At 32.5% G+C, this 15132-nt stretch overlaps 1 protein-coding gene across 2 annotated transcripts; it reads right to left on the bottom strand.

Moving 5' to 3' along the window:
• Window positions 1-363: 363 nt before the first annotated feature.
• On the bottom strand, window positions 364-14672 carry LOC113510737 (serine protease snake-like). Of its 2 annotated transcripts, XM_026894251.3 has the most exons (10): window positions 14514-14672; window positions 9312-9367; window positions 7424-7477; window positions 6388-6511; window positions 5669-5731; window positions 4512-4594; window positions 2879-3061; window positions 2258-2462; window positions 1161-1324; window positions 364-575 (listed from the first exon to the last, which is right to left on the bottom strand). In XM_026894251.3, exons 1-10 carry the CDS (start codon window positions 14545-14547, stop codon window positions 381-383), a joined length of 1161 nt encoding a protein of 386 aa, XP_026750052.2. In that variant the 5' UTR covers window positions 14548-14672; the 3' UTR covers window positions 364-380. The 2 variants fall into 2 exon arrangements, with proteins under 2 accessions (XP_026750052.2, XP_052752245.1); XM_052896285.1 differs by lacking the exon at window positions 7424-7477.
• Window positions 14673-15132: the final 460 nt, after the last annotated feature.

The following is a 15132-nucleotide window of genomic DNA, read 5'->3' as shown; positions in this document are numbered from 1 at the left end:
TTTGATCGAACCCATAATGAAAATTCTATTATTTTTAAATATGGAGATGCAATATCTGTCTATCTATATATACGTGCATATAAACAAATACATAAATGAATACTGCTTACATACAAATTAAGAAGATTTAAATTAAGAACTATGTTACACCTATGCCTTTCTAAACTCTTTAAAGAAAATAAATATGGGAGAAAAGACAGTAGGCTGGTATGATAAAACGGTGTCTTAGAAAGGAATATAACTATAAAATATATTTACAAAACATAAAAAAGCAAAAGAAGTAATTTATGGGAAATTGATGTTCAAAACATTTTTTAAATAAAGAAACCAATAAAGTGCATCGTGCATTAAAATAAAACGAAATTTTTAAAATACACCATTTATTGATTCACCCAAACAATGTTTTCGATCCAGTCAATAAAACTAGATACCCTAGTGTAGACCCCGGGCAAGTTTGGCAGTGCGCAGCCGACACCGAACGATGTGATTCCGACGACATAGTGCATGGTACCTTCAATAGTCTCATATTGCTCTGGGAATGGAATCTTTACTTGCAGAGGTCCTCCTGAGTCACCCTGCAATTTAAACAAAGTAAGAAATATAATTAGAACTACGTAATAATTTAAATTCGCGATCATGTAGATTATGATATGAGATAGTTGGCGAGATGTTGCAGAAAGTTGCAGTTTTTCTTAGTATGGGTTTGTTAGCAAAATATTAAAGTTTAATAACTTGTTATTAAACTGGTTTGGTGGTTTGGTTATTTGATGATAAGGCAATATTATCATTGAACACATTTGAACAAGAATATCGATGCAAAAATAAAGATAAGTACTCAATTTTTTTGAATGTGTCGTAAGAGGTGACTAAAGGGACTCAATGATAGAGGGATTGTCAGCAGCGTCGCTCTTAAAACATCTCTAAAAGCTTAACTGCGATTACCAACTCGCCTGCTAAACGTGGCAACTACAAGCTTAAACCTCCAAGTTTACGTTCAACAATGGACAGATGACTGACATGATCAAGTCAAGACAAGAATATTGGGTTGTCTTTCCATATTTGTTTTCTCAACTTAAATCAATCCGAGTATTTTTACATTAAAAATTATATTAGCAAGAATTACAAAAAGAAAACAGTTTCATAAAAAGAAAAATCAATACCTGACAGGCATCAACACCGCCTTCCAATTTTCCAGCGCAGAGTTGATGATTTTTTATTCCATCCCAGTGCCTGTTGGATGAAGACATCAAGAACAGATCGCAATCAAAGGTATCTACGATGTATATATCACCGGCTTGTAATTCATCCGATGTGTTGCGATTACCTAAAAATATTAAATTATCGTGCCTCCAATCAAACGGTTTATAATTACTTCCCTCCATCCAAAAGTTGCCTGAAAGAGATCGCTTTTAGCTATAAGGCTGACCATTGTTTCCTCAATGTGAACATTTCTTGTAATTAATTGTATCTATAAAATTTTACTACTGTAATCCTTTGGATAAGACAATAAAGAATATCTATGTATCTGTTATAGAAAAAAATAAAATAAAAATTTAAGATGTCTTTAGAGGAATATATTTAATTAATATTACGCTAATATTAGTTTTGTATCTACTTAGATCTGTGCCTAATAGGGCAACGTTGTTATGGATAGATAAAAACAATTTTTTTTTATACAACTTAGAATGGTAAACAAGCTGACGGCCCACCTGATGGAAAGTGGTAACCGTCGCCTATATACTTGAGCAGTACCGTGGACATAACAGACTATACCATGCGTTGCCATTCCTGAGGACTCAGGTGTTATTCCTCTGTACCCAGTAAATTCACGCCATATCCCACCCTTCAAACCGAAACACAGCCATGCAAACACAACTGCTTTACGGTTGAAATACGAATAGGACAGAGGTACACAAGCAAAAGACTTTTGTACAAAGTCTTCCTCTGGTATATATGTATGTTAGAAATATTTAATCCAGAAATATTACAGTCTTAGATTACCTATAAGTATTTTTTCTTTAGTGACATGAAGACAAATTACACTTAGGTCGTGGAATAATATTTCCTCTGAAGTTTACCTTAGCGATTACATCATGAGGTTCGTCAAGAAGATTATATTAAGGTTTCTTAAAATCCGGCTACGCACTCATGTCACCCTTGATATTACAGGCATCCATAGGCTACAGTGACTGTTTACCATCAGACGAGCCATATGCCTTAATTGCCATCGTAGTAGTATAAAAAAAATGTTATTTACCGTTTTTAAATACGCCCCATCCAGTGACAGTAGCCACAGCTCCGTAACTATCATCGTTTTTACTCCACAGACATGCTGGTTGTATCTCTTTACTAAATGTTACTTCTTTCACCAATTCCATTAACGCTATATCAAAATATTGCTTCGGAGGCTTGTATTGTGGATGTGGTATGATTCTAGATATATTTCGGTCTGTAGGTATATTCTGTGAGAAACAATATTTTTATTATAGCATTATTAATTTAATAATATGTAATAGCTGTTAAATATTTTATAATCGGCGTCATCAATATGATGATGAACTGTCCACTGCTGAACATAAGTCTCTCCCATAATTCGTTTTTTAGTCTCGGCCAAATTCGAATTAATGATTTTTGTGGTTTATCGATGCAAAGCTTGACTTTAATCGGTTTCTTGATTTATTTACATATAAATCAAGAACGTAGATCAATCATTAAAAAAATTGTCAAGCAGACTTCTGAGTTGAAGCTCTAAGGCTGCATTGTAAGCTAAAACCATGCATGAGCAAGAATACCGACTAAACGAGATAGCATTTTTAGTACTACATTTCTTAAGAGCCATAGCTAATAATTTCTTTTTTTACCGGGCAAACTTACTTACCTTGTCATTAACAAGATTCTTAACACCAAATCTTATGATCTTTGGAACTACGTCCGCAATTCTGGAATCTCTGGGGGATGCTTTTGTACAGTGACCGGCGGTTAGTACAAACTTGGGGCTAATGAGGGTGCTCCCGCAGTTGAATAACCACGTATCGGTGACGCTCCTCCAGCCTATAGCGCCCTGGTGAGGAAAAGGCATTCGATTAATCTTATTAATGAAATAAATACGAAAGTTACTCGTAGTAAGAATAGATATTTGTTACTGTTTCACGTTACCAGAGGGAGACTTTGTACAAAAGTCGTTTGCTTGGCCACCTTTGTCCCATTCGTGTTTCTACCGTGAAACAGTTGTGTTTCAGTTTGAAGGGTGGGATATGGCAGTAAATTAACAGTGTACAGAGGACTAACACCTGAGTCCTCAGGTATGGGGGCATGGGCGAAATAGTATATTTTGTTATATCCATGGTACTGCTCATGTCTATAGGCGATGGTTACCACTTTCCATCAGGTGGGCCGTCAGATTGTTTGCCATTCTAAGTTGCATAAAAAAAAACGTTATCAAACTATTTAGTGTATTTGAATGACATTTGGTATATACGGGTAGGTTAGATCCTAACTTAGCATATAGGATACTTTATGTACTGATTCTAGGAGGCGGAGCCGCAAAATATAGTTAGTTAAAAATATATTGAATATTTAACATATAACAAGGTGAAACTGGTGCTATAATGTTAGGAAATGTTTTACTTATTATTTAATATGTAGTATGAATGCCTAATTATTTAATTAAAATTATTTTGTTTAATTCCACTACCATTAGCGTTTTTTTTACAACACAGGGGGCAAACGAGCATGCAGCTCACCTGATGGTAAGTGACTACCGCCGCCCATGATCACCCGCAACACCAGCGGCATTGCAGGTGTGCTGCCGGCTTGTTAAAAAGGAATATACTTTTTTCTTGAAGGTTATGTTGTCGTATCGGTTCGGAAATACCGTGTGCCACTGTCAACATTTGAAGATTGACCATCACTGTTAGACTAGAATTTCCACAACCTTGCATACTAGCTAATAATCTCCGACTGCCAACGTTGCAGTTTAGGTGCTGAACAGTACACTAGGCTCCAACTTTTTTTTAAATTGATGATAATGGAATGGTAACCCTACTTGCGCTAACGTTATACGCTGGCGGTGGCACCAGTGAGGGATGATAGATGAGGATGGAAACAGGTGAATTAGTCCATTGTGATGAATTCATCTGGAATTAGCCTCGTTTAGAGCCGTAACACGTGTCGCAAAACGTGCGTGAATAAAATGGTAGTTGGAGATTGATGGCTAATATGGAAGGTATTTCTGGTAGTAATAGTGGTGGTCAGTCTTCGAGTGTTGGCAGTCACACTAATGGTAGTGGAATTAAACGAAATATTTATAATCAAATAACTAGTGATATTAACTTCCGCAGGATAACACCTAGTTCAGAAAAATATGTTTAATTCGTAAACAATATGTATTATGTATATATGTAATTTATGTTAAAAAAGTAAAACAATAATTTAAAAATTTGCATTGTAAAAATGTAGTAATTTCAATTATGACATTTAAATTAGTCTTAAATTAATATTAAAAAAATTACCATATGAGGAAATTCCCCGTGTTGTGTAAACCGACCACTGATGACGAATCGTATGCCCAAATATTTTGATTGATAATCATAACCTGTAAATGAATTATTAACATAAGAATTCACCAGAGGAAGACTTTGTACAAAAGTCGATTGCTTGGGTACCTCTGTCCCATTCGTGTTTCAACCGTAAACCAGTTGTGTTTGCATGGCTGCGTTTCGATTTGAAGAGTGGGATATGGCGTGAATTTACTGGGTACAGAGGAATAACACCTGAGTCCTCAAGAATGGCAACGCATGGAGGGTATCATGGGTGAAACAGTATACTCTGTTATGTCCATGGTACTGCTCATGTCTATAGGCGACGGTTACCACTTTCCATCAGGTGGGTCGTCAGCTTGTTTGTCATTCTAAGTTGAATAAAAAAAAAATTCAAAGCGAGAACATATTAAGTAGGTAATATTAGGTAATATCATAAAATAATTACATTGTTTGATCACCATGCCATACTATATGAGTTGTTAACTGTCCACTGCTGAACATAGGTCTCCCCTTATTGGGGCGATCTGTCAGTGGTTACCACGTTTGGCAGGCGGGTTGGCAACTGCAGTTAGGCTTTGGTGAATTTTAGAAGGGACTCTGCTAACCTTCCCTCGACCATCCCTTAGTCGCCTTCTACGACATCTACAGGAAAGGAAGGGGTAGCCTTTTTTCCCATTATATTGGCTATAGTATTACATTATCTGTGATATTGGTTATGTTACGCTATAAGAAGTTACCTTCACTACTTGATTTATTTGCCATTTCTTTTGCCACATAATAAACTCGATATAAAACGGTCTTTTTCTTCCGTTGCTTTGTTTATTTGTTTGGGCACAGTTAAAGTGATACAATTCACATTATATTTACTATAAAAAGCTTTATAATTGTTTTAAAATATTTTATTAAAATATTGTTTTAAAAATATGTACACCGTTAATTGCCATATATATAGCGTAAGCTTATACTAGTTTGATATTTATATAATAGGCTGTAGGTATTTATAGGTTATATATATATATATATATATATATATATATATATATATATATATATATATATATATATATATATATATATGTAAATAGTAACATTTGCCTGAATAAAATTGTGTTACATATTGTACTTACATATTTTATCTCTTTTAATTTTATCCACTCCATCTTTTAACTGCCAAATATATTCGTAGCATTCTGCGAAGTTAAAATTTAAAAAATATATAAATAAAATAAAATTACCAATCTAATATTAAGAGCCCTCATAATAATAGTATAGCGAAATATGGCAACATTGCAGTTATTTGTTAATTTTCAAAAATAATTGAATATTTCTCAATGTTTCCGATTGTTTAATTAAAAAGTGTTCTTCTAGCGTACTAAATCGCTAACTATAGAATATGTAGTATATTAATCTACTAGCAAAAACTGCACCTATTCAATATTTGTTTTAGAATTTTTAAATAAGTGCATTTTGCTATCAGAATCTAATGTTCAGTGCCAGTTTAATTATTCAATGATCGACGTTTTAGTTCGCTAGCTGTATACGCAATATTATATGTTTCAATACATCTAAATCTCATTTTTATATTTAGTTCAATTGATCATAATACATTTAATTTTTTAAAATGATAATATATAAAATAAATAAAGATGTCAAATCAAAAAGATTTTTACGTTAACACATTGTATTATGCCATTATGTACTATTGCCTAACATAATTTATGTTTTGTTTTTCAATGATCAATTCTTAAGAAAATGCTGTCACTATTGCTAAAATATTAAGTAAAAAAAAAAAAAGATTTTAACCTTAGATAATATTTTTAGCTAACAATAAAAAAGGCAAATTTACTTGTTACACTTATTCTGCGGCCCGGAGCGGTGAAGTCTGGTTGGACAGGTGGTGGATCAAGGCAAGGATTAGGAGGTAGAGTTGTAGCTGTTAGTTTTGATAATTGTCGTTGATTAACATTTGTCTGTAATAAATATAATGGTGGAATTAGAATCTTAATGATCGATCTTCGGTCGTGTATCCTCAACGACGGAACGTGGATAAATAAAATTATATATAGGTTGCTGCTTTTGGACATAGTAATAAATAAATAAATAAATAAATTATAAAAAAAAATGCACATCGAAGAATTTACCATCAGCATCATCATATTAGCTAATATAGGTATCCCCATAAGAAGGATTTTGCCAGTAGTTGCCACGTTTGGCAGGCGAGTTGGTAATCGCAGTTAGGCTTTATTGATGTTTTAAGAGGGACGCTGCGGCCCATCTCTTGACTATTTAGTTTTCTTAGTCGCCTCTTACGAAATCCATGGGAAAGGAAGGGATGACCCATTCTATGCCGGAACCACATGGTTAAAGAATTTTTGCTTTCTTTTTTACTTGTTTATTTACATAGATGTATAATATAAGACATTTACAGCATGCTCATTCTTGTTTTTCTATTTTTATATAACTAAGAATGGCAAACAAGCAGACAGCCCACCTGATGGAAAGTGGTAACCGTCGCCTATAGACATGAGCAGTACCATGGACATAACAGAGTATACTGTTTCGCTCATGATACCCCCCATGTATTGCCATTCCTGGGGACTCAGGTGTTATTCCTCTGTACCCAGTAAATTCACGCCATATCCGACCCTTCAAACTGAAACACAGCCATGCAAACACAACTGCTTCACGACTGAAACACGAGTGGGATAGAGGTAACCAAGCAACCGACTTTTGTACAAAGTCTCCCTCTGGTGAACAAAGTCTCCCTCTTTTTTGTTTATCGGTTCGACTTAAACAAAGATTTCTCGTATACATAGTGTATGATACATTTGTAGCTGGTAACTTACTAAAAAACTATATTATTTTAACACATTTTTACTTACATTAGGCGATGTCTGCAGTGAATCAACGTAACTCCAATTCCACCCCTCGCGTTGCTGAAACAAGATAATAAATATGTCACATTTATTGTGACCTACTCGAGCTACACCACACTTGTGGATATTTTATAGTCAAAGTAAAAATTGTAAATATACAAAAGCTCTTTAAAACTGTTTTCTCAAACATCCTTGGAAATGTGAGCATTTCCTCGGCGACGCCTCGTTCCACATTTGCACATTCGTCCATCAATGCCTCAGTTGCTGGCCGCTGCAGTAATGTACTATTTTATTTTATTTTCGAAATATTATCTGTTGAGATGGAAGTACAAGAAATTCAATGTTAGTTATTTTAGAGCTTTGTTAATTTTATGTGTATTTATTGAAATGTATTTGTCACGCCTGTCTTCCATTAAGGTAGGCAGGAACAATGTAACGCCAAATGCTTCGATTCAAACCTCTTTCGTCTACTTTATATACAGTCACCAATCTTTTCAGACACGTTTACCGGTTACGGATTCTTTTAATTTGGCTTCTTTAGCGCGCCGCTTATAGAAGTATGAAAGTGGGAAAAATGCTGTAGAGATGAGAACACTGAGAAGTATGTGTGGCATTGAAATTCACTACATACTATATATAAAAATACATTGTAAAAGTGAGAAATTGTGTGATTATAGAGAAGTGTGGACTGAAAATGAAGTGACAAAAATTTAAAAGCGTATGTTGCGTTGGTTTGACCATTTGGAAAGGATGGATGAAAGAGAGGATTACGAAAGAGATTTATTGAGCACGTATAAATAAAGATATAAGTAAAGGCCACACTAGACGAGCTTATCACGAACCAGATGGAGACTTTGTACAAAATTCGTTTGCTTGGGTACCTCTGTCCCATTCGTGTTTCAACCGTAAATCAGTTGTGTTTGCATGGCTGTTTCGGTTTGAAGAGTGGGATATGGCGTGAATTTACAGGGTACAGAGGAATAACACCTGAGTCCTCAGGAATGGCAACGCATGGGGGGTATCATGAGCGAAACAGTATACTCTGTTATGTCCACGGTATTGCTCATGTCTATAGGCGACGGTTACCACTTTCCATCAGGTGGGCCGTCAGCTTGTTTGCCATTCTAAGTTGTATAAAAAATAATATTTATATGGATTTCGTATAAAAACGTATTGTGTTTGTGTATGTGAAAAATACATAATTTTGACCGGTTTTTATTTTGAATGATCAGACTTAAGTCTTACTTAGAAGGCTGAGGTCTTGTAGAGGGCACGAAGAGGTGACACCATCTTTATATCATACCATAGTTCAATGAACTTTTATTGTACTATTAAATACAGAATAGTTATAGGCGTCTATAAGATACGGTAACCCTATATCCTATCAGACAGTCCGTATGCTTGTTGCTACTATATTAGTATAAAAAAAACAAATTCTATAATATGTAATTTGGAATGGTTAATGCTATGAAATGCTAACGGAAAAATAATGGAAAATGCTAACCGTTCTTATAGACATGGGCATTATATAATACAAGGTGATTAATTTCTCTCTCTGTCTCACTCTCTCTCTCCATTCTCATCAATGTTAATATAATAATAATAATGTTTATGTCTCCTCACAAACAACTTAAATTAACACATAGGTATTTAGGATACAATAAAATTAAAATAATATGGAACTCTGCTGTGAGGAGCTGGTGCCTGTAATAGGTTCAGACCTGTAGTACAGATCACCAGGCCCCCAACCGATATGTGTTTAAATAATAATTAAACAAAATACATTCCACTGAAATTACACAATCCAAAAATAAAAATACTATACCAGTTTTATACTTCTGGCCTCAACAGATTATGCTATACCTTTTTTATATATTATAGAATTAATACTTACACGTTTGTGTCTGGCATCTTTTTCTTTTGTCGTTTGTATACATTGTACGGCAGCAACTGAAAAGTTAGAAACAAGCTTATTGATGTTCTTGTACTTAATTGAAATATAGGTTGATTGGATCTGAATTCTCGACCTTTTTAATCATTCTTTAGATTCTAGTTCCATGGTAGAATCTTTAACATTTATTTCAAATTATTAAAGTGCTCGGTTGCTAATCCATAATATTGATATTCTCTAGTTCATCCGAGTAAAACTGCATTAATTTACGAGTATATATAGTATTTTGTATTAATTTACGAAAAATACTAGTATAATTTAAATACCAAAAGCTTGTCTCTTTACTTGTGTATATTGGAAAATTAAGAAGGTATCTTTGATATTTCAGAGTCATTTTAAATCAGTAAAAATAAAATATGATTTAAATATACTTAACTACATTTTCGTATACTTATTTTTTTTAAACTACCGCCTAGTTCGGAATGTCAGTTTTATCTAAAAAAAAACGAAAAAGAAACTCAGCTGTTTTTTTTTTTCAAATAAAAATTGTCTTTACAGAAAATACTGTGAATAAGTATATTGAAATTTAAAAGTAAATTTACATTAATTAATCACATTCCAGACAGACCAGTCTCTACTAGAAGCACCCGTTCACGAGTATGACAGAGGAGCCAGCAATCGTTGATAGTCTATGTGGGTTTATTTAAAACCTAGTCGCCATATACGAGGTTTGTCCGGAAAGTACGTATAAAAGTTTTTAAAAATTTTATTTTACAATCACAAACTTCATATTGAAATTTAATAAATTTACATTTAAATAATAAATTACAATTAATCACATTCCAGACAGACCAGTCTCTACTAGAAGCACCCGTTCACGAGTATGACAGAGGAGCCAGCAATCGTTGATAGTCTATGTGGGTTTATTTAAAACCTAGTCGCCATATATATGTTGACTCTAGAAAACTTAGACAAGTTTTCCGTCTCACGTATTTGTTTACTGATCAGAGGTATCCAAATCTTAAGTTCGTTGACTTATATTATAATAAAAAACTTAAAACATATTGCACATAGTCCGGAGTCATTGAGTACCAGAAAAAACCGGTCAAGTATGGGTCAAGCACGTGTGAATAGAATTCCTTGTAAGCTGATATAGAATTGAATCTAGATGCTTGTGTCTTATAAAAAAATTATTTAGATATTGTACAGAAATATCTCTGGATGGGTATTTTTGTTCCATTCATGTTTCTATCGTGAAGCAACTGTGGGTACATAGATGTATTTCAACTTACATGATAGTGAAACTACGAAAGAACTAATGGAGGCATAACAACACAGTCCTTAGGAATAGCAACAAATGAAGGGTTCCATGGGCGTCACAGTGTATTTTGTGATGTCTCTAATACTGTTTTTATTTATAGGTTTACTCATACCTCTGATGGTTATCACTTACCATCACGTGGGCTGTTTTTTTTTGATGGGTGAAAATCGAATGGTAACACCGCTTGCGCTAACGAAATACGCTGGCGGAGCACCAGTGAAGGGTAATAGATGAGAATGCAAATAGGCCAGTTAGCCTATCATGATGGATTCATCAGGAATTAACCATGATAGTTTCCAGGGGGAACCGCGACAAGGTCGACCTGGTTGGGTATATTGCTAGCATCGGGATTCTGTCTCCGTCACTAACAATCCCTTTCCCATCTCTCGTGGGCTGTTAGCCCGTTTACCAATTCAAATATTTTATTTATTTTATTTTATGCTTGTTTGGGAAACAAACAATACAATTAACAGATAGTAAATAAATATTAACCAATAAAGTTTCCATTATTAACTATTATATACAGAACAAATGAGATTCGAAATACAACAATAAGTATAAAAAAAAAAATAGAATATACTAAGATGCAAATACTAAATATCATTAAAAAAATCCCGGCAGGTATATGTTATACGTGTTTTCTAAGGTTATACCGAAAACATTTACAATAGGTAGTCGATTAATCTTTTTGTTGATTCTTTTAATGATTTCTTACGATGTTTACCTGTTTAAAGACAATTTTCCTGTAAGATTCCGTAATAAATCCGACTTAAGCTGCAAACAATATCATGATAGGGATACATATGATATTTATTTATTTTATTGACAACATATTTATTTAATAATTCAAACTTTAATGCATAGTAAAATTCTACGTACATTTAGCGGACTTAACACCGGACGGTGTTTTCTACAAGTCAACCATTGGGAGAACAGAGGAAAAAGTAGGTTTTTTTTTATACGACTTAGAATGGCAAACAAGCTGACGGCCCACCTGATGGAAAGTAATAACTGTCGCCTATAGACATGAGCAGTACCATGGACATAACAGAGTATACTGTTTCGCCTATGATACCCCCATGTGTTGCCATTCCTGAGGACTCAGATGTTATTCCTCTGTACCCAGTAAATTCACGCCATATCCCACCCTTCGACCCGAAACACAGCCATGTAAACACAACTGCTTTACGATTGAAACACGAATGGGACAGAGGTACCCAAGCAATCGACTTTTGTACAAAGTCTCCCTCTGGTAGCTTCTTGACTATTAAAATCCATTAACATTTAAAACAATTAGTCTTTAGCTAAGGGACTTAGAATTGGCGAAAAAAGAACAAAACACGATCTGAGAAGTTCCTTCTTATTGCAGTTGTGCCTGTATGTAGACATCCTTGAACGAAGATCATAAATTTTAAAAATAATAAAGTAGATCCTTTTTTAACCATTAAAACTTGGTATATTCTAAGGAATGCTATTAATTTTATTTGCATACTCGCAATTGTTACCACACAAGAAGTTCCGTCAGTAGGTATGCAAATCTTCAACAGGATTTCGACGTCCAATAAAATGAAATCCAAAAACAGGTTTTAAGAAATAAACAATGGATTGTTTATCTAATTAGGTAGTAATAACCAATTTATTAGAAGTCTGAAACTGTTATTATTAAATGGAACACGTCAATTAAATACACAATGATTCATACAGCGAAATGTTGTAATATCTTAAAATAATTTATTTGCTAATTGGTATGTTTCACACCGTATTGATTTGTAAATCTAATATTGATTTTGTTATAATTGAAGTAGCTACTTTTCACAGTATAAATCTAAAATACTTAGCAATACGAGTATTATTGCCCAAAAGCATATGTGCTCTCTCAATATATTTGCCTTAAAGAAAAATCCCATCTATTGAATTCTCTAAATCAATACAAATAATTAAATAGGCTCATCATATGTATATGTACATGTATGTATTATATATATAAATACTATATTAATATGTATGTTTATTTTATGAATATTTGTATGTATGTAATTTACCTTCTTACACTAAAATATATATAACTTATTTCTTTTTAAACCGCAGTAGCAGTAGCAATAAGTCCGCTTTTTGTAATACATTTTATCGTCCAATAGTTTAAATAAATAGTATTATATATATATATATATATATTATATATATATATATATATATATATATATATATATTTATATATATATATATATATATATATATATATATATATATATGAAAGTGAGTTTGTTTGTTATTTATTATTTGATATACACATATTAGTTATACTTCCTGCAAAACCATTTTAAAAAATTACGATTTCAAAGTGGTTGTAAACAAATGTATTTGACTACAATTTGAATTTAGGATGGAGAAGAAATAAATATACACCCATCATACAATACTGCGTATAAAAACTATCAAGTTATCCATATTATTAATAATATAATTAAAAATTTATATATGTATATAGTACTAGTATTTACTGGTGACTCCGGCCGCGTGATCGAGACAATTTCATTGATTGAAACACAGAGTAGTTTATGTTTTTCTCCATCCTCACTACTCCACTTCCCACTTCTGTATACCAATTTTGTAGTGAGTGATAAAGCCTTTAAGGTTCCAAGAGGTAACAAACATACTCGCTTTCAAATTTATAAAATTAGTAACATAGACTGAATATAAAAAAAATTAACTTGATAGATAAATGATGAAAATGATTTTCTTTCTAGCGGAAAATTAGTTATTATATATTATAATATGTTAGTTAGTTTAATTGGTTTAATATTTATTCATTCATTAATATAGTACGCCATTTTCATCATCATCACCTCAGCTGGAACTGTCCTCTGTTGACCATAGGCCTCCTCTAAGGATTGCTATAAGAAACACTTCCTAGGTACCGGAACTCACTGACCCCTTACAATTCATTTGTGGTCGTCACTTTATATAATAGGGGTCGTTCTATATCGCGTTCATCTCTAGGTATGGAATCGCCACTCAAGAACCAAATAGTATGTATATGTCAAACTTTATGACGAAACGTCAAAAATTACTAAAAAAAAACTCCCACATTTATATATAATATTATTATATACATATATTAGGTGATAAAAAAGAATATTCAATTCAATTCAATCATTTATTGCTATTTCATGTTGTAACAATATAGGTCTTAAATTTTTAAAAGTAAAAAATCAACATGAACCCTGGAAGGGCACAGCAATCAGAGCAATACATAAATAGTTGATATTAATGCCAAGATTTTGTCGTATTTTCAATATAATATATAACATATATTTATTTATTTAACATATTTTATACATTTATATAACAGTTGTCTGGAATTTAGCAATAAGCTTTTGTACTTCATAAGTGTATATGTTTTTATTATTGTATTATTCTTTAAGTAGTGGAATAAAGAGTAAATAAATAAATAAATATTATATATTATATACATATTATGTGTAAATTTATAATAGTCCAATTTAATATTTATAATATATAAATATATTAATTATTACTTTATATTTTCTCTATTCTATAATGAACTGCCTACTTATTTCTCGATTTGCCCAATAGTTGACTGGTAGAAAACACCGTCAGATGTTAAGTCCACCTAATATACATAATATTTCACTATGCATTAAAATTTAAATAAATAAATAAAACAAATATCTTTTTAATATATAATAGATTCAACCCGTGCTATTGTCACTAAATAAAAAAAAAATGGCACTAAAATATTTAACATAACTTTAAAGTATTCAGTTGACTAAATAAATAGTTGCTGTTAAAAAAAAAAAAAACTATATACATATCATAATTGTCATTTTGCAATTTTTATATATGAAAATTTTAATATTTACCTATAAAGTATAACTGCAATATAAACATTTTCATCTTGTAATGCACTTTTAATTATCAAAAAAAAAAAAGAACTATCTAGGACACGATTATTTTAAAACAAATACGAACGGCTCGGAGAGCGTCTTGAACTGGAATAACGTTAGGGCACTAAAAGTCTTCGAACAGGAAAATAGAATTAATATTAAGCAATCGACGATTGCTGAGTATCATATTTTTTTACTGGTCCAAGTAAAGAATCGGTTTCTTAATTTCAAAAACACTTTTCAGAAATTAATTATCAAAGTGGAACTTTTGATTTAGTTGTTCAATATTTTGTTGACTAATATTGGGATTTATTTATTTATTTTTTGCATATAATATCTGGTAACTAAATGTCTGGTAGTATTATCTATTAATCAAATATTATGCTGATAGATTGATAAGGAAAAAGAGAAAAAAACAATAACATTTGTTTTGTGTTGCGTCTGGATAAATAACATTAATTGGCCGGCAACACGCGCGTAATGCCTCCGGTATTGTAGTCGTTTTTAGGCAACGATAATCGCTTACCATCAAGTGGGCCGCATGCGTGTATGCCAATGCCATGCCTCAGTAATATAAAAAATATAAGAAAAAAAA

The sequence above is a fragment of the Galleria mellonella genome, unplaced genomic scaffold, assembly GCF_026898425.1.
Source record: "Galleria mellonella isolate WM207_F2 unplaced genomic scaffold, CSIRO_AGI_GalMel_v1 utg32, whole genome shotgun sequence".
Lineage (NCBI taxonomy): Eukaryota > Metazoa > Arthropoda > Insecta > Lepidoptera > Pyralidae > Galleria > Galleria mellonella.
The sequence above is the reverse complement of the archived record's forward strand: the minus strand, read 5'-3'. Positions and strand labels throughout refer to the sequence as shown.

Coding starts and splice junctions, on each gene's coding strand:
- LOC113510737 (XM_026894251.3), bottom strand. CDS start 14,547: ATGAAAATGTTTATATTGCAGTTATACTTTATAG. Junction 7,478..9,311: donor AAGATGCCAGACACAAACGT/GTAAGTATTAAT, acceptor ATCTTGTTTCAG/CAACGCGAGGGGTGGAATTG. Junction 1,325..2,257: donor ATGGGGCGTATTTAAAAACG/GTAAATAACATT, acceptor TAATATTTTTAG/GTAATCGCAACACATCGGAT.